The sequence below is a fragment of the Acanthochromis polyacanthus genome, chromosome 4 (assembly GCF_021347895.1).
Source record: "Acanthochromis polyacanthus isolate Apoly-LR-REF ecotype Palm Island chromosome 4, KAUST_Apoly_ChrSc, whole genome shotgun sequence".
Taxonomy (NCBI): Eukaryota; Metazoa; Chordata; class Actinopteri; family Pomacentridae; genus Acanthochromis; species Acanthochromis polyacanthus.
This window is the reverse complement of record NC_067116.1, coordinates 8636142-8660573: the sequence shown is the minus strand read 5'-3', so window position 1 is coordinate 8660573 and position 24432 is coordinate 8636142. Positions and strand designations below refer to the sequence as shown.

The window sequence follows — 24432 nt, the reverse complement described above, 5'->3', positions numbered from 1 at the left end:
CAATATGTAAAGACAGAAAGCAAGTGGAATGACAATACTTTGCTTAGAGTAGTGTCTCATTCATTCATTCGTTTTACTCTGAAATACTTTGAAAATGGTGCAATTATTAGGTTCAGATCTTAGGACAATGTTTCAAGGTCCTAACAAAGCATCTGAATTAATCATTAAGGTAAGCTCCATAATTTGGCACAAACATTTAATATACAAAAAGTACAGCATAATTTGTTTTTCTTATTTACATTGCAGCTTTTGTCATAGTCTGTACTACGGAATCTGATGTTTGATGCTTATATGAGGAAACTGCATGCTAAAACTTGCAAGAGTAAATAAATGAAAGCCTTCATTTTTAGGAAAAATTGGTTACTTGTGATTTTATAATCACAGTTGTCTGTTTGGAAGTATGATACTGAAAATGCTTATATACACTCCTTCAGTAGATATGAGGCTCTTTAGAAGCCTAGGCTGAGTTTAGAAATAACTCAAGATGTGTAGTTAGTAAAAACATGTGATTGCCTGCTCGCTTTATGATAAAACATTATCTCTTTTCACCCATCTTGTAAAAGCCATTTATTTTACACAACGCTTAAACAAAAGAAAATCACAACTACCTCTCAACTGTTGTATTTAAGGTTGTGATGTGTGTGTATGTGTGTGTGTATATATATATATATATATATATATATATATATATACACACACACACACATATATATAGGAAACAAGACATTGACAAAAGGATATAACAGAACAATTGAAATCAGAGCAACACCACATTGGCGGTTTCATCTCTCCTTAACCCACTGTCATGCTATAAATAACAATTTCATGCAACCAACAGTCCCATACAGCAGCATTTGTCATAGTAAAGTACCTTTTTCCTTCAGTTTGCTTTCCCCTTTTCCACCGTAACACAAAACTTCCAGTTATTTCCAGTTCAAAAATAATGAAGTGAAGTAAACAGCAAACAGAGAACAGTAAAGCACATGCTGAAAAAAAACATGTATATTTGTTTTGGATTTAGCACTTATTCAAATTCCCTTTAGTGCACTATAGAAAGAATAACTGATAATAACTAAACAGCTAATGATGATCACAAATCCTAATATACTCTTTGAAATCTGCTTAAAACACTATATTGTAAACTACAACACCATTTGTAAAATAAAACATGTTCAAGTCTTTAACCATAAGGCATGAAGGAGCAATGGCTCAACCTCTTACATTAGTAAGATGCATAGAAGATGTGATATGAGGCAAACTGAACAAAAAAGATTGTCTGAAAGAAGGAAGTGGATTATGTTTATTCAATCCAGCAAAGAGTGCAATTTTTCTTAAGAAAAAAGTGGCACTTCATAATCATAATCAATGTTAAAATGCTTTCATCTGCAAAATACATAAAGAAAATAGCCTCATCAGTGAAAGACCTGAACACCATTTCTCAAGCTGAATGCATCAGGGTGTAACCGTTCTAGCAAGCAATCACATCATACTGTGCACCATTTCAGTGCCATCCCTCTTCTGGTAGTGGAGTTAACTGTTAGCTTACAGCAGACAAATTTGACCAAATGATGGATGGGTACTGTTTGTAGTTGTCATTCATGGTAAAAAGTTGAAAATAACAACTTTGAATACATCAAATAATGACAATAATAACTGATAGAGAGTGAAAATAAGATAAAAGTCAGCCGACAACATTCTGAGATCCTCAACTGAAATTTTTAGGTAGTAAGTCCTGACTTAGAAAATCCAAATTAAGAGTCACTTACTCCCTCAAAATTCAATTAAAGTCAAAACTTAAATTACATACTTGTAATTTGGACTTACTATCTTCATTTTCTTTTTCTGGCAGGAATGGTTGGCCACATTGAAAACAGTCCTGCAGCAAGTTCAGTCACCATGCAGATTTTATGAAAACACAGAACCATATCTGCATGGCCAATGAAAGGTCAGCAACCACCAGAAGAAGGCATTTTTGCTATTTGGAAGCACTCAGTCTGAGATATTTTCAGTGTTTGGGATTTTTTTTGCCAAGGACAACAGAAGCAGAAGAAATAAGTCTGGATCAAACCAGATCTCTAATATAAAGCAATACTGGCTCTCAAACTGTGAAGTCAACAGTTTGCATCACACTTTCAGGTAACTCCAACATGGAGGGTTTGCTAATGCACACATTGAAAATGCATTTCTCTTATGTATATATATTAACTACAGATACACTTGGTGTATACTGTATGTGTACAGTAGTTTAACACAATCTACAGGCAGCCTGTGAGCTCACTGCAGAGGAAACCCTCTAAATAAACTCCTGCTGACCTATGAAGGTGATGCAGACTGTTGGCATACTTCCAGACATGACTTCTCTCAGTGTGAACACTCAGTACAAGCAGTAGCAGTAATGATGTAGCAGCAGTGAGGCAATGCTCGGTATCATGATCATCACAGCTGAATGGAGAGTAGGCAGCACAGCTAACTTAGAACAGCATGTCATCATCACTACCACCATCATCATCCGACCACAGTCATATGGCACGAATAGAAATGTCCTCTTCCTCTCCTGTCCGTGTCACTCCGGGATGGCCTTGTGCAGTGCTGTCACCCACTCTGCAGCCCTCTGTTGAACGGTGAAGTGTTGAGTGATGTTTGGTTACTCATCATCCCATGTCTGCTGTAGAAGGAAGTTAGCAGCCAGATTCTCGTTCTTCTCACAGGCAAAGTAAGCCTGGATGACTAAGCCTTCTGGAAAGCCAAGCGCTTTTAACTGTAAACACAAGCAACATGTTGACATTACACACATACACTGGAACAGCTGTGTCTCAGACACATATGCATGCATGTGATGACATGACAAGAGGAACAAAGAAAAGACAATCATGCATGGAAATATAACATACAGCGGTGGAAAAACGTTCTCAGATACCCTTAACATTTTACACAATCTCAAATATTATCATGAAATATTTGTGGAAAAATCTTTTTTGAATTTCAAAAGGTGTGGCTGCATTAGACACACACAAATACAAATGATATTTTTTGTTTATTGTTTACAAGAAAAACTAACAAAAAATAAAATATGTTAGTTCTCAACATTGTCGGTATTAAAGTCAACAAATAGCAGAGAATGTGTTCAAGATGACCAAAAAATAAATAAACCATCATTAAATTAATATGTAGAAGTCCTGCCATCAGCAGCGGTGGAGCTCTAATCCTGGCTGGCATGTTCCCCACAAGCAGTTCACACTGTTGAGGGGTAATCTGATCCCATTCTCCTTCATTACTGCTTTTAATACTTCTAAATTCTTTGATTTATGCTTTGAAACAGACCTTTCGATAATCCACCACAGATTTTCAATGACTCTCATGTCCAGGATACTGTGTTCCTGTAGCAGAAGTGTTCCGTAGAAGTTCTACTGACCCTGGATGTGTTCAAAGGGCATTATCTTGAATGTTGAAACGTGCAGAAGGGAGCATGTGGGTTTGGAGAATGGTACAATACTTGGCAGAGTTCAATGTACCATCACAGACAGTGAGATGACCAACATCAGCAGCACTCATGCATCCCCAAACCATGATACTGCCTCCACCATGCTTGGCAGTAGGTACTGGTCATGCCGGAAATAATGCTTCTCCTTCTGTGTACCCTCAAATTAGCAGAGACTGGACTCATCTGATCACAGAATCTTCTTCCAGTTCCTGGCTGTCCAGTTCTCATGTGCTTGGGCCCAGCGATGCTGGATTAACCTCTGTCTCTCATTGATCAGGGGCTTCTTGACAGCCTTGTAGGACCTTAAGCCATGATCTAAAAGTCGGCCACGTACACTGCAGGAGGAACACTGGACACCAGTTTGGTTTGAGTACTGCTGCTGAAGCTCCTGTGATGTCATTCGGTGGTTTTCCTGCACCTGCAGATCAGCATCCGATCATTTCTTGCTGAAGAAAGACTTGGATGCCCAGATCTTGGTTTATCTTTAAAGCTGTTGGTTGTCTGTATTTCTGCAGAGTGTATCCAACTGCTGAAGGACTGCATCTGCACTTCCTGGCTATCTGGCTGCAGCTGTACTCTTCCTGGCTGAGAATCTGTATCTTTAGGCATGTTTCCTGGGTTTGGTTCCTTGTTCCAAAATGACCCAATACTCAGAATTTCTCATGTATTTTTATGAAACCAATCAATTTTAATTTTTTCATGGCTTTTTTAGGTTTTGTTTAGTATGATGGCGGTGACTGCACTAAAAAAAATTGCACTTGAAGACATAAGAGGGATTCTTAGTGCAATATTTCACAAATGAATGGGGTCTAAGAAAACTTTTCTCCACCACTGTATTTAAAAGATCTAAAAACATCGGTGCTGCTTGTGTAGCTGCATCGCTTCATAAACTGTTGACTGAAAACTGCACTCAACATGCAATAATTAAAATAGAAGTAAACATTTTAGTATATAAAAAGGTCTGGTCTTTCAAAACCAGCTGTCACAGAATGACCAAAAATGTTGCCTTCTTGGTCTCTTGAAACTGTAGTTTTTATGTTTTGTTTTTGCGTGATTATCATCATTAGCTTATGTTTTTATGAATATGACAATGGATTTTGATAATGCTTAGCTTATTGTTTTGTGTTGTCTCTTCTTACAGGTTTTGTTGGTGTGAACATTTCTTGTCCTCACCGTTGTTTTTTCCCCTTTTTAGTTCTAACTATAGCAGAAATGCACCAAAGGGTGGATGCTAAATGCTGTAAAACAAAAAAGAGATTCTAAGCTACATGAGAATTTTTTTCAGGATTTATTTTTGCAATTCTATAGCTGTTTGTGCTTGGAGTAGTTTGGTTAATTCAACATCACGCTGAAAAGAAAAACAAATATTCTTTCATAGGTTTGTGTACTCTAGTATTAGTAACTATTGAGTGAAGTTGTGCAATTAACCAGACAACCAAACTTAGCACAAACATCGCTAACTCCTTGCGCTGTACTGTCAGTGAGACTGTTACACTGACCCTCTCAATGGCTTCCTTCTCCTGTGGGGTGACCTGGATGTAGTTGGTGTGTGGTGACCCCTGGGCCTCAGCCCCCTCTTCTCCTGTGTCTCCACCTCGTGGCTCATTCAGCATTTGCACAAAACGCTCCTGGTGCTGTGTGATTTGCTGAAACACACACAATCAATTTAAATACCAGCATACAGATAATATGTATGTGTCCACTTCCTAGCAGAAATGACTCAAAACAGCTAATCATGATTATAGATCTATGACCCATTCAAACAGCATACAGTAGACATGGCAAGCTGACCTCAATGACCGTGTCAGCTGCATTTGGTCAGACTTCATTCACAATGTCAAAGTATTATTTAACTTCGAATTGGTTATGGTTTTCAATCAAAAAATGCATTATGTAAAACAGTAGGTTCCTATTTAAAACACAGTTTTCAAATTTCTGCCACTGATAATGAGGGATTCTATTGGATTAGATCAAGAATTTTAATTCACAATACAACAGTTGTTGAGAATTAAGACAGTAATGTAAAGCAAACAGTACATTTTTAATTACAATCACCATTTCATGTGTGGACATTTAATCCAAAAGTGGTGCATTGGTAACGTATGTCATATTTACCCTCAAAATTCTCAGATCTGACAACAAACAAAAAAAATGTTTACCTTAAGCTGACAGATTTCTTACTGCTCTGTTAACAGTTTTTGGAATATCTTAGAAACAGAAAAACAAACAAATCCCTGGCAGAAGTCATTGTGGGATGTCAGTGTGGTACCTGCAGCAGCTGGGGGTTGTCTCTGCCCAGCTGTTGCAGCAGAGCTGGTAGGAGGGCTGGGTTCTGCTGGATGATCTGTCTCATCTGCTGGAACTGAGGCTGGTTCCTCAGGAACTCTAGAGGATTCCCTGTGGACACAGAGCCTCCTCCAGCAGTGGGGGGCTGGCTGGCAGACACTGGCCCTGGTGGAGAGAGGACAGGCTGGTTACTGTTTTTGTTCCTTGTGGGAGACAATTTCACCAGACAAAGTAAACCAGATAAGAAAGTTTGTTGCTGGATAGTTCAGTTAACTAAAAGCTTGAGAAAACAAGGTACTTGACAAAAACGGATACTGAGTCAAATAATCCATTGGTACCATGAAGCTGTCCTGCAAACCGATTTGAAACCCACAAAGGGAAAAGGTCCCAACGCAGACCTCCCTTGTGGGGAGCCCAGGTCAAAGAGCTAATGTGAGAAGCCCACTGTCTTCAAGACAGATGCTCATCACTACCTAAAGCAGCAGCTTTTGTTGCAGTGGCAGTATGAAGACAGAAGAACAATACAGGGAGAGCAAGAGGGTAAGACATACAACAAAAGCTGGTTTTTGAAGGACTGACATTGCATTTTTCAGGTATATGTCTTCACCACTAGGCTACAAAGCACCTATCAAAAACTGTTTAACACAGTAACAGCCAGGGCCAATCCCCAAACCAGGAACCAGAGACGGTATTATATTTGGCAAGGACACAGAGAGGACTGAAATAATGATGCCCCTTGTCTTGTCTGAGTTAAATCAATCAGCATTTGTTTCTCCAAGCTTGACCAATCAGTATCTGTCTTCAGTAAGTTTAACTAATCCCCATTAAGGCAAGCACTGCTGCTGTTTTTCAGCACCGGTCAGAAGTATCTACCTTTGACTAGGAACTTTTTTCTCACCTGAAACTGGCACTGAAAGACATTCTACAGGGACGGATCTTTGACTAAGAACATACAAAAAGGTTTGCACTGTCCTAAAACAGCTTGCAAAATCCTATGGTGGAAAAACTCAGGTATGTTGAAAAGACTTCTTAGGGTAGACTGTGGCTTTAGGCCACAACCTTCTGTGAAAATGTAGGTTAGGTTCTTGTATCATTAAAAAGACTTCTGGGGTCCCAGAAAAGTTTCTCAGGTGGGAAAAAGGTCCTCTGTAGTTGGACTCTTTAGATAGAATGACATAATAAACATACATGGAAATAGTACATGTGTGATCTTACTGTTAGAGGCTGCTGGAGGCTGCTGTGGTGGCTGTGTAGTAGGGGTGGAAGGGTTGGGTGGAGCACTCTGTCTAACTGGCTCTTGACGTGGAAGCTCACTGGCCTCCACAGGAATACCCTGCAGTACACAGATATTCACACTCTGAAACAGAGTGGCAGATGGGGTTGGAGAACTACAAGCTTGCTGGATAAATCCTCACCATTAGTAGATACTCGACCGCTCTGTCTGGGTTGTTGTAGCTGGCTCTGAGTGCAGCTACAACTTGCTCCCGCTCATAGCCCATAGACATGATCTCTGACACGAGGTTCTCATAGGCCGGACCTGTCACTGGGGAAACAACAGGAGAGGAATGGCAGTGGCAAGGAAGTAAATCAAGAATGTATACAGCATAGAGGTGGTTTCTGTAGATTCATGATGTAGTCACTACATGCCATGACACACTTCACATTCAGAATAAGCTTGACTAATTACACATATTTCTGCACAGAAATTATGTGTATCTGAATAGATCAAATATTTCATGGACATAAGAAGTGTCAGAGTGTTTTCATTGACCTTCTTTTTATGTCAATTAAACTTGTTTAACATATTTGGTACCAGATTTTTGGGTACACCTAGCTCTGTTTGTATAGGCACATATACCGGGCTTTGCAAAAGTTCTGTTACACGGTTTCATGATCTTTAGAGACGTTTACATGTCGGAGTGAAAAATTCCATGAAATAAACTGAAAGTTCTACCTTATAGGCAGGTGTCCTTAATACAATTTTTTTTCTCCGGTGAAGTTGTATCAAGATGGAAGTCAAAAGAGTTGAGATATCTGCTCTCCTTCATGCTGGCCACAACAAGTCTGACAGAGCCAAGCAGCTGAACATCAGCCGGATGACCGTCCACAGAGTCGCGGAGAGGCTAAAGAATGGTGAAGATCTTTCAGTGATCTTTCAAGAATGGTGAAGACCTGAAAGATCTTCACCATTCTTGAGCCTCTCCGTGACTCTGTGGACGGTCATCCGGCTGATGTTCAGCTGCTTGGCTCTGTCAGACTTGTTGTGGCCAGCATGAAGGAGAGCAGATATCTCAACTCTTTTGACTTCCATCTTGATACAACTTCACCGGAGAAAAAAAATTGTATTAAGGACACCTGCCTATAAGGTAGAACTTTCAGTTTATTTAATGGAATTTTTCACTCCGACATGTAAACGTCTCTGAAGATCATGAAACCGAGTGTAACAGAACTTTTGCAAAGCCCGGTATATATATATATATATATATATATATATATATACATACATGCAAAGAGTATACATTAGTGGTTTGTGTTCATGAAAAATCACAGTGAATTACCTAGAATTGATGCTGCTTCTTCAAGGAGACCCAGTTCGTCAACAAGGCTGATGAGCACAGGAATACAGAAAAAATGACAGTAAGCAGATTTAGTTAAAATTACAAGACAAGAGTTTTACAAAGCTCTGTCAAGTTCTTCTAGGGCACCATAGCATTTTGACCTAAATGCTATCGTTTGCTTTCTAAATGCAATGAAAAGCATAAACAGTGGCAGAATTCTAGCATTTAACTGGTGTAAAGTTTACCACATTCAGCATCTTCATTTAGCATGTTAGTAGCAACTTTATCAACACAGACAAAATGGTGGTAGTCACTGATAAATAGTCATCTTGTTCATTCTGGGACAAAAATAAACATCTCTTAGCCACCATCGGCCCTCTGTCCCCCTGGACAGGTCACCAGTCCATCACAGGACTACATATAGAGACAATCATACTCACATTCACACCTACGGACAATTTAGAAACACCAATTAACCTGAACATGTTTTTGGATTGTAGGAGGAAGCTGGAGAACCTGGAGAAATGCACAGGGAGAACATGGAAATTCCACACAGACAGATCCCAGACCTAGACTGAGATCTGTATGTATGTTTATACATGCAAAGTGCTTCCCATTGCATGTAAATCATAGTAACCAATTAGAAGTAAACAAAGTAGAGCAGGGGCAGATGGGAATTACTCGTACTACTACTTTGAAACAAAGTAGTAGTAGAGCCACTTTTGATCGGATGATGAAGAAAACATGAAGGACTGTTGAAGTAAACACAGTTCTTTCCTACAGCCACTAACTTCACTCGCTCTGTGCACATGAACACAAGCTTCCTCTAACCTGGAAGCAGAGGATTGTTGGACTGGTACGGTGGCAGGTGGTTCACTCTCAGGGTCTTCCCTTGGTTTCTCCTCTGGCTGGGCAGCAGGGGTGGGGCAGAGTGCAGGGGCTGAAGCTGGGGCAGCCTGAACTCCCTCAGGAGCTGGAACTGAGTCAGAGGTAAGAGTGGCAGAAGAACCAGACACTGCTGGAGCTGAGTTTGTAGCAGAGTGTAAGTCCAGAGCTGCTGCTGCTTCAACTGAAGCTAACTGTGTGTTTTCTGGGGCTGGAAGGGGGGATTCAGTGGGAGGCATGGACTGTGGGGCAGGTATGGGAGCAGACAATGCATGTGTTGGTGTGGAGGGTATTTGTGATGTTCCAGAGGCTGGTTCTGGGGCTGCAGCTGATGGTGGTGCTGCAGTTGTAGCTGGTTGGAGAGCTGGCTGAGGGGCTGTTTGTGGAGGAGGGGTTGCTTTAGGCTGGAAGGAAATTCAAGAATTGATTAGTAGTGTGGGTATGATGACCAAAGACCACAGCCTTACTGATTTCACTCCACTATAACAATTCCAAAAGTCAGGCATAAGGCCCTGTTTATGCCAACTGGTAATGAACAATCTCTACTACTTTACACTATTTTTAAATTATTCAATCAGCATACTACACCTGCTGCACTGAGACTGACTGTGGTCTCAGTGCTCAAAGATTATATGGAGTTGTATTGAACACTTAAGGTGCTTGTCATGCAGCTGTTCAAAATTTACTATGCGATACATTTAAGATATATGATGTGTGTATATATATATATATATATATATATATATATATATATATATATATGTATATGAACAAACAAAACAATGGTAGGGGAATAAATAATTATTGATGAAAACAATATTTATGTTACAAGGAAGACACAAAGCAGAAAAGTCTAAAGAAGAAACACTAAACAGTCACTAACCTTGGTAACCATGACCACCACAAAGTTTTTCTCATCGATTTTATATTCTTCCAGTGGGGTGTCGTCATTTAAGATTTTGCCTGTGACAGTCAAAGAGAAACGGCATGAGACAAGTATGATAGCACAACTGTTAAATTAAAAAGACACTTCCAAATATGGAACAGAATTAAACCTAAAGACAGCCTCCAGTGAAAATCTTGTTTTTAACTTGTTAACATGTCTATATGGTAGATGGAATTATTTTCAGGTAAATATTTTTAATGTTTAATTTAGGTGAACACAGAGGAGTTTCAAGGGGTTTAATCAACGATAAGAGCAGAATTTAAAAACTGTAACTTTCACATCAGTTGCACACACGAGATACAATAGTCACACGTTTTAACTTTATACTTACCTGAGCCGAGATTTAGGAGATATATTTAACTTTCTAATTACCTACTTGATTCATTGCTGCTTAAATACTAAAGTGACTGTAGCTAGCTGATGTGGAGTATAGAGCTATTTTTACATTCCATCATTATCTATTCTCTTACACTTTTGTAGGAGAAAACAGCTCTCCTGCTTAAAATCAGTGGAGGTTATTAAAGTCCCTTCAATTCATGGAACTGATCTGCACGGTGTGTACCATTAGTATTGGTGCTATTATTACCTTAAATATACAGTGCCCTCGATAATTATTGGCACCCCTGGTTAAGATGTGTTCTTTAGCTTCTAAAGGGGGGGGGGATATCACACATTAATAAAAAAATTATTTTACATCAAATCATGTGTGCCACAATTATTAGCACCTTGATGTTAACACTTTGTACAGCCCCCTTTTGCCAACAAAACAGCACCTAATCTTCTCCTATAATACATTTTTTGTACAATTTTCATTGTGACAGTTTGCTTCTGCAATAATAAAAATTGAATTTATTTTAAGGCTGACAACACATCTTAACCAGGGGTGCCAATAATTATGGAGGGCGCTATATCTTGAGCAACGATTTTGAAAGATGATGACACACTTGACAGAGAAAATGTCTGGATTGTTCCCATTTACTCTTTCAGGAAAAATCTGCCAAATATATAGAAAAAAACATTTTCTATGTCTTTAATTTGTTTCTGTCACACTAACTCACCTGCATAGATGAGTTTCTGTCCTGCTGAAGGAAATGCATCTTTTCCTCTGTCCTCCTCTATTTTCTCCTTCAGGGCTTTCACCTGACAAACATCGACAGATGAAGCATTAATATTACTCAGAGAGAAACAACTCTACATTACACCATGGTAGTAAAAACTACAAAAGATCAGTGCCTGATGGCTGCTGCCGGAAATGTCTTACCATCATATGTTACAGCAATGTGTTCATGTTCAATGGTTGATGTTCTCCAGAAAGTAAGCACTGAAACCACAACCTGCCTTAAGTCAGTTTCGAGAGTTTGCATATTCGAGTTTCTGTCGAAAATGTTTCATTAACAGCATAACAAGAAGATGGCTATGGTCCATGGTATAAAGTTGATGTACTGTAAATAGAAAGATAATATTACAAAATCCATTCATGATGAGCTAATGATATAACTGGAAATCTCTTAACTTCTAATTTCTATTAATATAAGCTTGCTTAATAATTGTTAGTGTTCATTATGTGGAATAAACCTTTGTTACCTATGAAATGCCATTTTAATCAATATTAAATAAATGCACAGAGAAATAAACAGATAAATTAAACACAAATAAATATCCCTACAAAGTAAATAAATAAAATAGAAAATAAATCCTGATATGATGTATGTAGCATTAGGAATAAATTCCCAAAAAACAAAAGTAGTCCTTTGAAAAATGAAATTTTAAAATTAAAAAGCTCTTAGTGCGTTGGATTATTTATTTCTTAGCAACATTACTTTATTTTATAGGATTATTTATTTAATATTGAAGAAAATAAAACAGCACGCTATCCTTGTTCTGTGGACAGACTGACCTTTTGTTAAATGAATTTCGCCACAGAGTATCTTATGGAGGCATTTTTGTTCTTCACTTGTTGGTTGTCTGATTCACTTATACTAATACTTTTGTACGGTTACGTTTGCATTTGAAAAGGTGTTTTAACTAAATACTAAGTTAGGAATCTCAAAACCTTTGTAAAGGGGATGTTTTGGTCTGTTACTTTGATTTTTTTTTTTTTTTAGGTTTATTTCGAACTTGGATCAAAATAAAAACAATACATACATATATGTATACATATACAATAACATAAAATAAAATTGTAGCTATGACAGCATTTTTTTGTACTACCAATAATCAATTTCATAACCAGATTTTTAATTTGAAATAAATCACTCCAAAAACTCGTATTTGTTTCATCATAGTGGACTATGATGTGTAGACTGAAGAGAACACAGGTACTGAATCCACTGAAAGAGGAATCTGAAATACAATGAAAATGGGGATAGTTTGTAAACTTGTCATATATTCTCTACATCCCTGTTTTTGTCTGTGTCAATGTAAAATGAAACAAAGCTGCAGGGTTAAATAATGGCATAACCCTACATTTATTGACATGATAAGTGCCATATCTGGTGAAACCTGAAATCAGAAAGGGTAGTATAGCTAGTGCGTGTGTTTTAGACAATATTAGATGGGATGAGATTCAGCGTTTTTTTCTCTCTGCACCAAAGTTACAGTACAACAAAGTACAGGTGTAACCTGATAAAGCAAACAGAACAAGGTAAGCAATACGTCACGGGGGGCTGGAGTCTATCCCAGCTGACTTAGGGTGAAAGCAGGGGACACTTTGGACAGGTCACCAGTCTATCAATCACAGGGCTACAATAGAGATAAACAATCACACTCACACTCACTCACACCTATGGACAATTCAGAGTTACTAATTAACCTCAGCATGTTTTTGGACTGTGAGAGGAAGTTGCAGAAGCTGGAGAAAGCCCATGCACACACAGAAAGAACAACAAATCAGAGGAGCAGCAATAGAAGGAAGATATCCCAACAGCTCAGAAAGTGAGCCGGACAATATACAGGGTGACACAAAAAAACGGGAACTTTTTAACAATCCAATAAAACCAAGAGTGATGGAAGAAAAATATTTTATTCATAGTAATTGAAACCTTAAAACATGCCATTTAAGAAACAATGATGGAATTTTCATTTTTTTGAAATTACTTCCTGTAGATGGCGTCCTCCTGTACGAATGCATTCTTGAAATCTGCTGTTGAGATTCCTCATTGACAGCTGCAAGATCTCAGCTGGGATACTGTGAATTTCATCCTGAATTCTCTGTTTTAACTCATCCAGAGTTCTTGGTTGAATCGTGTACACTTTACTCTTGAGATAGCCCCAGGTAGATTTTAAGAATGCATTCGTACAGGAGGATGCCATCTACAGGAAGTAATTTAAAAAAAATGAAAATTCCATCATTGTTTCTTAAATGGCATGTTTTAAGGTTTCAATTACTATGAATACAATATTTTTCTTCCATCACTCTTGGTTTTATTGGATTGTTAAAAAGTTCCCGTTTTTTTGTGTCACTCTGTATAAAACCAACTTCTATGGACAGTATCCCAAAGACAGCTCTTGTGTGTTCCTTGGCATGAACCTGCAGAATGAAACTTTACTGAACAACGTTAAAAGATATAAGCTCTTCTTTGGTCAAATGACACCAAAAAGGACATTTGTTTGTCTTAGATGGAGTCCAGCATATTTGGCAAGAACCTGGTCAGGACCACCATAGTGCTGTGGGTGTGACATTAATAGATGGCATTATGAATGTCTTTGGAAAAACCAAAATACTGGTTGACAAGATGACTCCTTGTCTGCAGAAACAAAAATATTCCAGCATGACAACATGTAAAGCACAGTGCCCAAATCACACAGGAGTTTTCTAAAAAAAAAAGAAAGAAAAAGAAACAGGTGAAAACTGTGACCTAGCCAAATGTGTCACCTGATATGCATCCAACTGAACATCTTTAAGGTTTTTAAAGGTGGAGCAACACAGCCCCTCCAACGAAGAACGGCTGAACATCTGATCAGAGATTTGTGGGAATATGAAACGACTGCACATACTGTTGTAAACTGTACATGCATGTCTGACCAGCAGCCATTAAAACAAGATGTTTACTGTTTATCTTAGACAAAATAATAATAGCTTGCAGCAGTTTCATATAACTTCGTGCCAGTGACTGTTATGATCATTACAATTCACGCGATAACACTGGAAGAAAAAATATTATTTTAATAACACTATATTTAAACATATTGTACATTTTTTAAAAATGACGAAAAACTCCTGAAGGCCTTGCTTTATGTCTCACAAAAATATACCAATGAGTTTTCCCATTTTTTCCATTAGCAGAGAGAAGGTTTAAAATACTGCACCGTCATTCATGGTGAGGTACTGAAACAAGTCAAACACTGTCAAGCCACATATCACTAAACATACTAAATCCGCTCACTGCTTTCAAAGTAAATCCTCCCTGCGGGATATAAACCCTATAAGATTACCACGAAAGCCGCTGAATTACGACAAAAATATTTCACAATACGATTAAGCAAACGAAACCAGAACTTGCATCCTTCTTCTGATAAAGTGTATGCGTACTTTGATATGACTGTGATGCTGTTGCAGTTTTACTTTGAAGGTAGAAGAGTCCGGTCTTCCATGCGCTAACTCCAGCTGTATCACCTCACATGAACTCCCTCACTGTCCACTACTGCTGCATGACTGCTAACTTGACTGAATGCATATTTGTCACGTCGACATTACTTTTTCAAACACGTCAAATAACTATTTCCTTTATTTACGAGAGCGTTCATTTCGACGGGCGACCGTGTCCTCACAGTGGCCAACATCCCCGTATGCCTCAGCGTGTCTGGGAACCCTCCCGGCCTGACCGTGTTTACTTCAGCCCCGTTAACTTCTACTCACCGTCAGTTCTGGGTCTATCTCTATTTTGAACGTCTGCTGCTGGAGGGTCTTCAGTGTTATCGTCAGCATCTTTCGACGTGGTAACAGCTGCTTTCAGGAAAATAGTGCAGTCGGTACTGTCGACTCGAGCCGCTCTTTTCGCTCAGTATCTATCGGGGTCTAAATGTATGTGTGACTCAGCTGTCTCGGAGCAAGCTGGACACGGACGCCATCTGCTGCTGGAGGCCACGTATAACACGATGCCGCTTTCAGGTGCTGTAGGAATTACCCATTTCGCAGTGCCCAGTACAGTATCACTGAAATTGAAATTCACATCTTTTAAATACTTTATATATCCACCTTTATCTCTAATGACAGACACAATCCTCCTTAGCATGGAGGAGTTCAACAGATTTCTGGAGACATGGTCTGCCATTGTTTAGAGCCTGTTTTTCAGCTGATCTTTGCTGGAGAGGCTGTGTTGCTCTACCTTTGTCTTTAAAATACCTCAAAGGTGTTCTGTTGGATTCAAGTCAGGAGACATATTGGTTCGGGTCGTAGTTTTGACTTTGTTCTTCTTGATATACTTTTGTGTGAATTTGGTATTGGGCTCTGGACCATTGTCATGTTGGAATATTCTTCTTCTGCAAAACTTCGGCAGACTAGGAATCATCTTGTCAGCCAGTACTTTTGTTTATCCACAGACATCTATAATGCCATCTATTAATGTCACACTCCCAGCACCTTTTGCTCTCAGTAGTCCCATATCATCACCCTCCCACTATGGTGGTGCTAACCAGATTGGGACGGAACTAAACGATCTTAAAAATCTGAACTGATCACTACCTGTATCTGTAGACATGCAACCAAAATAGGTAATCAAAAGTTTAAGAGATCACCAGCCTTCATCCATTTTGAGTCATCTTAATTCAATTATGGAAGGGTGAAATGTGTTATTACAGCTGTACCAAAACACAGGTTCCATTTTGGTACAGTCAAAGTTGTATGCCAGTAAAAAAATAAGGATATTGAATTAATAACTACAACAAAACAATTAATACCATGTTTGTTTGGTCACCATTGTATCACCAGTGAATAATTTCTTTCACAGCACATTGAAATAAAAGTAGGACCTCTGAAAACAGGCGTTGATGTTTTGAGAGAAGCTTCATTTTATTCACTGGAACTCAAACAGTGTGCGCTCACAGTACAGTCACTCATTCAGAGCAATGAGAAAGTGAGGATTGTCACACACACACACACACACACACACACACACACACACACACACACACACACACACACACACACACACACACACACACACACACACACACACACACACACACACACACACACACACACACACACACACACACACACACACACACACACACACACACACAGAGTTTGGGAGGTGTGGTAATGAATGTAATGTCTGAATAAATTATGATGGGGTCACTGCAAAAAACAGACTACTACATTGCATGAGAGATCAAAGTGCATAAACCTGACATAGACCCTCAATTTACTGGACATCCCCACAAAGGAAAAACATGAAAATGAATTGGCTCTCTGAGTAACTGCAGGATGCACACACACCATGATACCTGCAATGTGCAGTAAATCACCTTAAATTAGAAATCTTGCAACTGAAGCAGACAAACAAACAGAAGGAAAAACAACACGTAAACCCTTCTCCTTCTCTAATTTGAAGGTTTAAAAAAGCAACAAGAGGATCAATAAAAAATATATCTGACCTGACCCTATTTTTCACCCCTTCCCCATTCCTACACCTGAATAAAAGGCTGCTGTATGAAAGGCCAGAGTCCAGAGGGCTTTTGCTGATTTTCGTTAGTTTTGAAGAGGAGCACACAGCAGTCCATCCACCAGCCCCTCTCCTTTACAACTCGTCCTTCTGTTTGGCATCCTCCTCTTCTGTCCCGGCATCTTCCTCATCTTGCTTACCCTCTGCCTCATCATCCTCTTCCCCACCATCTTCGTTGTCCTCCTCCTCATCGTCATCCTCCTCATCACCCTCAGTGTCCTTATTCTTGCTCTTCTCCTCCTCTTCCCTCAGTTTCCTCTCCATGTCCTCCTGCTCCTCCTTCATTTTCTTCTCTGGTCCCTATGTGGGGAAACAAGACAAGCTCAATTAATGATTTGGACCAGTGTTGAAGTTAACAATTGCCCCTCGAGGATAAATAAAGTTTATCTGAATCTGAAAACACATTATGCTGTATATGAAGAACATAAAAGATTGACTCATAAATAAGTGTGAAGATAGTTTAAGGCTAACGATAGCAATCTGTAGAGTGGCATGAGTCACAAGATACCAGTTTGTCCACCATCAGTAGAATAGTTGATGCACAAAGTCCTGAGGTCTTTTATGTCAAACATGGCAAGTATGAACACATGCCATAGAGTTGCACTGTGGTAAGATGTGTCCAAATTAAATTAGTTTGGAACTGGACTGACACCAAGACTCAAGTTTATTACGCCACCAAAGAAAGCAGCGGAGTTATATGATGATCAGCGTATGTTTGTCCGTCTGTTTAGATGAAAATTTTAGGGAGGTCAGAAATGAAACGAGGACCAAGTGATTCGATTTTGGCAGTGATGCGGCTTATAGTCTGGATCTGTGGATTTGTTAAACATTTCTGTGTCATTGTGAGATAGCGGCACGGCGTCACTGTAACCATGACAAGTGAACACTACATCAGATGCCTGCTGACGATCACATGACTGTGATCCTAGTACAAAATCGACCACTGTAGACTTACTGGGACTTATCCATCGGGAATCATACAAGGAACAATTGATTAAAGAGTGGCGGGTCCAAGTCCCATAATTCCCACCACCTGCTACATATTTAGGTCACACTATGCAGCATCCGTACACAACGTACATATGCATAACACACGCCTGTGCTCAGAGTAAAGTCATTTTGTTTGTGGGTACATCTATATTAAAAGGATACATTCTATGTTGCTGTGATTTCTGATCATCAATAGCTAATAAACAAACAATATCTTTGTTTAATGGCTGACCTATTGTACCATGTGAACTACAGCTAAAGCTGAAATATGACTGCTCAAATGATCATTAGTTGCTCGTCTCACCTACTTACAGATCACCTTCTATGATGATAGGCCATCTCAGCTGGATTAGTTTAGTCTGCTAGCAAGCCATCACCTCTCTGAAGTTAGAGACAGTTTTCAAGCAGGCTGTGTTCGACCCTGCTTTGCTAGATGTGGATGTTGAATTTGGACAAAAGTGTGCCTGCAGTAATTTTAGTAAACAATCTTAACCTTTATTGACTGCCAGGGTCTGTGACACCCAATAATGGCGCATTGTAATAGCAAATTTGAAACATTAGTCTCTGTTTACCAATTTAAAGATAAAGTACTTTCTGTGGGTTTATGCTTCTTTAAATCAGTACAGCTTGGGAGCAGTGATAAATTTTAAGGGAGCCCATTTGGTGTGTTGCACCAAAATGAAGGGGAGGTGAAATTAGTGTGGATTTGAAAATACAGGGCTACTTGCAGGAGGAACATTGGTTGAGATGTTGGGATGTACACCACATTCCACACTGGTGTGCAAGAGACAAACGTGCAAGAATACAGGTCGGTCTAAGTCTGTTTTTGTGTGTATTGTTTAATGATGTCAGAAGTGAAAATGTGTAACATTTTCCAGACCTGGTTCCTGGTGGAGCTGAAGGTAGCTGGTAGTCAGTAGGACTGTTTAACACTTAATCAATACGTACTTTAATATTATTGTAATAGTGTGCTTTTAAGACTGTTAGTTTTTGTTTCCCTGCAGAGCATTACTGCTCCATTTGCAGCTACCATTCTACAATTGAATTTATCAGATGCTTTTGTCCAAAGCCACTTACATCAGAGAGTAGATACAACACAAGCAAGGACCTAGCCAGGAGAAAACAACCTGGATAAGTGTCATCAGCTGTAACAGGACTTTGGTTCTTACAGGAAGTGCATGAGGTAATAGGATATTTTTCTTCCTTTTTCTTTTTGCAGTCTGTCAAGTGCAAAGGTGTTCAGCGCAAGTTAGAGTTTTTTTTTGTTTTTTTTTGTTTATTTGTTTGTTTGGGTTTTTGTTTGGTCTTTGTAGTGTGTGTTTGTAGATTTGATAGTTTGAACTAGGTCGGGTAAAGTCTGTAAGTCTACTGTCTGGTCCACACTCCGGAACAGAAGGTGGCGGTAATGCACCAAGAAGCTGGATGCCAACCGCCGTAAAACAAGTAGAAGAAGAAGAAGAAGAAGAAGAAGAAGAAGAAGAAGAAGAAGAAGAAGAAGAAGAAGAAGAAGAAGGTGTTCAGCAAAGAGCTGGTTTTTAGTCTTTTCTTCAACACTGAGAGGGATTCTGAAGATCACAGTCTGGAAACTCATTCCACCACCAGAGAACCACAGAGGAGAAGAGTCTAGCTACGTTGTTGTGGTGATTGTATCAGGACCCTTTTGTTGGCCGAGCGTAGTGAGCGGGAAGGAGAGTACAGATTTCAGCTAGGAATGAGCTGCTCTTGCTGCCGTAAAACTATTTTCGTTATTTTTTAGGGAGGAGTTTTTCTTTACTTTTAGTCCCTTTACTGTCTTTAATCTTGTCCACCCTAGCAAGTGAGCTGGAGAGGTAAAACTACATGGGTATTGCTCGTGGCGCAGACTAGGTTTCTCTTCCCTCTTAATGTTTGTTTGTTTTATTTATTTGCTAATCTGCCTCATCCATCAGTTAGTAGCTGCACTGGTTATTGGGGTTCAAAGGGTGATACAGAAATCAAATGTGAACTAAAATATTGCTTTGTTTAGTGTTTGTTAGCCTCTACCATCTTTCCATGCATACATATTACGCTCCTACCTTAGTAGCTCCCCAGGTTTCCGTCCCAAACTCCTCTGCTTCTTTGACATCATCAGTGATCAGGAAGTTGTCAAAGATGGTTCCAGATTTAACCTTTGAACAAACAAACACAGTAAGATTCTTTACTCAAGAAATCCAGATGACCTGTTTTTCTGCTTGTCTTGATTCAATAGTAATGTACTATCTTTCCAACTTAACCTGAATGAAACAAACCTGGACATATTCTCATCATAACTGAGTTATTACAATCTCAGTAGATATCATTACCTGCCACAGATCCAGGCCAAGGACTCCAATGTTGTCAAACTTGTACATGTTGGGGTCATGAGTGTACTCTGGGTTGTCTATCTCAGGGTGGACCCATGCTCCCTTGTAGTCAGGGTTGTCAATCTTTTTGGGTGTCCACTCACCCTGCAAAGATGTCACAGCAGGCATTAGGACTAGTGCTGGCACTGGTTATTACATGATACTAAATGTAATGCCTTCAGAATATAATATAGATTCAATTTCTCACAAACATGGGCTATCAATCCTGTAATCTGTAAAACTCCACGCCATGTCTTCAGCAGCGGCAGCCGTACCTTATACTCTGGGTTGCTGATCATGGGAGGTTCCCACTCTCCGTCCATGTCCTCATCCCAGTCGTCAGGTTTCTTGGCATCAGGGTCAGGGATGGTCTCTGGCTTGTCCCAGTCCTGGAAAAACATCAGAACTGTCTCACTAAAAATACAACTGTATGACACAATGAAAAATAAGACCGTAATATGACTTGGGCCCTGAATTCAGATAATTAAATTAGATTGCTTTGATTGGTGATTATTTGACACAAGCCTGAGTTTCTCAGTTCCACAGAAGTGGCAAAAAATGCTGAAGTGTGCACTTTATTCACAGAAAGTCAAAACATCTCCAAAACTTCAACATTCAATATGAACTCCAAACATGAAGCCAGATTCAGACACCACAGAGTTTTGAGGCAACTTGATTTTTAAACTGTGATGGCTGTTTTTTCACAATATGAGTTTTGAGCCTAGTGACCTAGCTTTCATCACTGACACTCACTGTGTCTGCGAATACTAGAGAGACAGTGAGCAAGTTTCAAAAGTTGAAATACTTTTCAGATATTGCACATGATAGAAGGAACTGAGCTGAACACCCAGGTCATGATATGTGAAGAACTGATCTCCTACTTCAGGCTTGGAGTCGCTGGGATCGTCGATCTTGGCCCTGTCATCCCAGTCACTTGGTTTCTTGGCCTCGGGATCCTTAATCTTCTTCGGGGGGAGCATGTCCCAGTCATCCTCCAAGGAACCAGACTCCACCTTCTCATTGTCGATCTTTACCTCGTAGGTCTGGTCTGGATTCAGGATGAGTGTGTACAGGTGGGTCAGCTCATCATCCTGGAAGGAGAGAAGTTAGAGAAGAATCGTTTTTAAATTTATGTTCACATAAAAATATTCCTAATTATGCACCAGGCTTTATGCATAGCTACCTTGCATTTGACGTCTTTCTTGATGAGGTGGTTCTGGCCCTTGTAGTTGAAAATCACGTGAACCTTCTTTGTGCTGTATCCACAAATGTCAGGTCCTGAACACACAAGTCACATGATGTTATTTCTTATATTTCCTTTTTTTAGCATTACAGAACAAGCGGAGTAAGGACTACATTTCAAACTACTGAACATCAAAATCAAGAGCAAGGACAATAGGTCAGATGTCCTTTCAAATGCTCTCTCCTACATTGGGCCTGACCACAGTGCCTCGACTGGCAAACGAGACTTACCAAACATGATGTAATATTGTGAATCTCCGTGCATTTCGCTCTGGTCGAGGTCAGAGGGGAAGATCTTGACATAGCCGCCTCCACAGTCAATCTTCTGCTCATGTTTGACAGTGAACTGGATGACCAGGGGCTTTCCTTCATTGCTAAAGGGATCAAAGCGGGCTGACAGAGCATAAAAGCGGGCATCCTGGCTGGTCTGGAGACCTAGTGCGGATAGAAAAACAGACGTGAACGACTGATAGCGAGACGGACACTAATCCATGACTTTTTTAGTGACTCTGCATTAGTTTCTTCTTGATGGGGTTTCCTTTTTTTATGTTATTCTTATCCAAAAAGATCAAAAGATTTTGTATACCATTTATTCAAACCTGGACTGACAGACAATACCAATCTGACAACTGCAATAAGGCTCCAGGAATGCAGTGCACTAAAGTTTTAGCAGTAAAGTATAGTAGAGTAAAACTTTATTACCCCCATGGGGCAATTTCATACAAAAACCTCCAGGGCTGAAAAACAAAGGTAACCAAGAAGGGCCAAAACTGCAGTTTCTTCAATGGCCACTTGAGGCTGGTTCTGAAAGTGAGTCATTCCCCATAAAACCCCATGCCTAAACATCCAACTTCACAGCACCAACAAAGACAATAAATCATGCACAAACACCACACTGTCACAATGAATCATCAGAAGGTGTGACAACGTCCAGGGTTAAAATAAAATAAAAAACTATAGAAAATAGGACATCTGTATCTATTAATGGTACCATGAGGAAAACTCTGTGCCATACATGTGCAGCAGATTGGATCTGTGTATTCCATGGATACTTACTACTGTTCTGTAGTGTAGTTACCGTGATGACTGTCCACACAGACACAGCAATGTGTGCAGAGGTCTGCATGAACTCACTCGAATGTGGACACAGGAAGAACATCACAGGCCTTACTGTGTATAAACTGGTTTGTGCCACTTAACTGAAAATTTGCTTTGGGAACAATACTGTCAGCATTTATTTATCAATTGATATGATTGCAACAGACTTTTAGTGGAATCTATGAAATTTTGTCTTGAAGAGAGTCCTTGTGTCAAAAATTATGTTTTATTTTAAATATTTTTAAAATTATTTCAGTTTAGCAAATGCAAAACTGCATGCTAACAATAAGAGTTTGGGGTGTTGGGAAGGGTCCAGTTTTTAAGTTCCAGAGCAAGATATTCGCTCTTGTCTTTGTAGGTGTACTGAGGACACGTCGTACAAACAAACCTGTTTTTCCTGCATTTGCATGACTTGTCGTCATCTGCAACAATCAAAGACACGCCAGAAAACCAGCTTCCTGCAAATCCACAATTATCCCTGTGACAGTTATAGAAGAGTCACCTTTATCAGCCTCAGCTTCCCCGTAGAACTTTCCAGCAGTCAGTTTCCACTGGCCATAGTCTGACTTGTGCTTCGACTCCAGCCACCGGCTCTTATATCCATCTGAAAGACAGAAACTCACCTGGTTACTCCTGCTGTGAAAATCAAATCACCACATGACATTATATATCTATTACAGCACTCGTTCCCCACATGCTTAGAACTGCTGTAATGCATTAGTAGAAAATCACTTCTACAAACTGTACTATACTTCCTATGCAGAGTGTACATTTTGAAAACATTTACATGACAGGGGTTTTGGTACAAGCTATATACCACTAATTAGGGGTTGTTCTATATTTTTAAGCGCTTTATTGCGCAAATGGTATCTTAATAGTGAATTGGTCGTTTTTTAAAAACATTTTTATCTAAGCTGTCCTTTCATTCCCACTGCTGATGCAGACTAAGAGCATAAAGTAAGAGGCTTTAACAAAAAAACAAACTGAAAACTGCCCTGCAGCTGAACTGGAGTGACCTGAATGCCCCAAATACGGATCGTCAAATCAAAAGTGAAATTATATTCAGACAAGGATGTAAAAACTCGAAGTCACAATCGGCCGCAGTCACATTACTTGAATAGCATTTTAAAAATAATACTAGAACATATACTTTACGGCTGTATTAGGCTACTTTTAAGCTAACATCTCACTTGTTTAATAGATATAAAGAGGCCTATCGCTGTTATAACGGCTTTATTCGACGCAAGACGGTTATTTTAACAGCAACGTCCTTTTTAATGGCCAGATATTAAGTCGGCCTGACGGAAATGACCAAGTGACAGGCCTCCTGTCCAGTACAGTTCAGGAGCGACTTTCTACACAACCATGCACACACTTGACAGGACAAGAGGTCAGAAAACCGGCGATACTGCACCTCCATCTGCAAACTGTTCCTTGAAGTAGACCGTAGCTTCAATGGTGACAGCTATCGATGCAAGAACTGCAAGAACGGCCGCTGGAAGCTTCATTTGTGCAGCTTCGGTCCGGTGCCGGGGAGTACAGAGAGCAGGTCCGAGAGCAGGCAGCTAGTAACGCTGGAGGAAACGGAACCCGAGAATTTCTACGGCGCCGAGCCCTGCACAGATGGCCGCAGTTGATTGGACGAGCGCTTCGCCAATGAAATTAGACCACGAGTTACTTTTCGGAAATGCTCGTGTTGCATCGGACGAAGATCGGAAGGATTGCTCGGCTGTGCTGCTGTATTCAGGAGCTGTGGGACAGAAAGCAACGATTGCTAGCTGAAAATAACACAGAGCTCATTTCCCAATCCACTAAATAGTACACAGAGGCTTTAGGTCCGAATATGAGATTGGGCTTCAAATTAAAAGTCTGTTGCTTTGACTGCATACAGGTGTTTTGTTAAAGCAACATCCGTGGAAGC

The 24432-nt window shown here is 39.7% G+C and overlaps 2 protein-coding genes across 3 annotated transcripts; both read right to left on the bottom strand.

Moving 5' to 3' along the window:
* Window positions 1-552: 552 nt before the first annotated feature.
* On the bottom strand, window positions 553-15225 carry rad23ab (RAD23 homolog A, nucleotide excision repair protein b). Of its 2 annotated transcripts, XM_051947164.1 has the most exons (11): window positions 15015-15224; window positions 11418-11477; window positions 11215-11296; window positions 10094-10173; window positions 9157-9614; window positions 8326-8372; window positions 7183-7310; window positions 6983-7100; window positions 5751-5932; window positions 4981-5127; window positions 553-2758 (listed from the first exon to the last, which is right to left on the bottom strand). In XM_051947164.1, exons 2-11 carry the CDS (start codon window positions 11421-11423, stop codon window positions 2645-2647), a joined length of 1362 nt encoding a protein of 453 aa, XP_051803124.1. In that variant the 5' UTR covers window positions 11424-11477; window positions 15015-15224; the 3' UTR covers window positions 553-2644. The 2 variants fall into 2 exon arrangements, with proteins under 2 accessions (XP_051803124.1, XP_051803123.1); XM_051947163.1 differs by lacking the exon at window positions 11418-11477 and having other exon boundaries at window positions 15015-15225.
* Window positions 15226-16141: 916 nt separating this feature from the next.
* On the bottom strand, window positions 16142-24108 carry calr3a (calreticulin 3a). Its single transcript, XM_022214409.2, has 9 exons — window positions 23926-24108; window positions 23014-23115; window positions 21645-21848; window positions 21355-21449; window positions 21053-21262; window positions 20447-20560; window positions 20133-20276; window positions 19866-19958; window positions 16142-17121 (listed from the first exon to the last, which is right to left on the bottom strand). The coding sequence occupies exons 1-9, from the start codon at window positions 24017-24019 to the stop codon at window positions 16897-16899; spliced, it is 1281 nt and encodes a 426-aa protein (XP_022070101.1). The 5' UTR covers window positions 24020-24108; the 3' UTR covers window positions 16142-16896.
* Window positions 24109-24432: the final 324 nt, after the last annotated feature.

Excerpts from the sequence above, each read along its gene's own strand:
- rad23ab (XM_051947163.1), bottom strand. The coding sequence starts at position 15,083 with ATGCTGACGATAACACTGAAGACCCTCCAGCAGCAGACGTTCAAAATA. Across the intron at positions 8,373-9,156 it reads CAACAATCCTCTGCTTCCAG|CCTTGTTGACGAACTGGGTC; the intron begins GTTAGAGGAAGC and ends TGTGCTCATCAG. Across the intron at positions 7,311-8,325 it reads AGAAGCAGCATCAATTCTAG|TGACAGGTCCGGCCTATGAG; the intron begins GTAATTCACTGT and ends TTGTTTCCCCAG.
- calr3a (XM_022214409.2), bottom strand. The coding sequence starts at position 24,019 with ATGAAGCTTCCAGCGGCCGTTCTTGCAGTTCTTGCATCGATAGCTGTC. Across the intron at positions 21,263-21,354 it reads AGAAAGACGTCAAATGCAAG|GATGATGAGCTGACCCACCT; the intron begins GTAGCTATGCAT and ends CTCTCCTTCCAG. Across the intron at positions 20,277-20,446 it reads TCAGCAACCCAGAGTATAAG|GGTGAGTGGACACCCAAAAA; the intron begins GTACGGCTGCCG and ends ACATCTTTGCAG.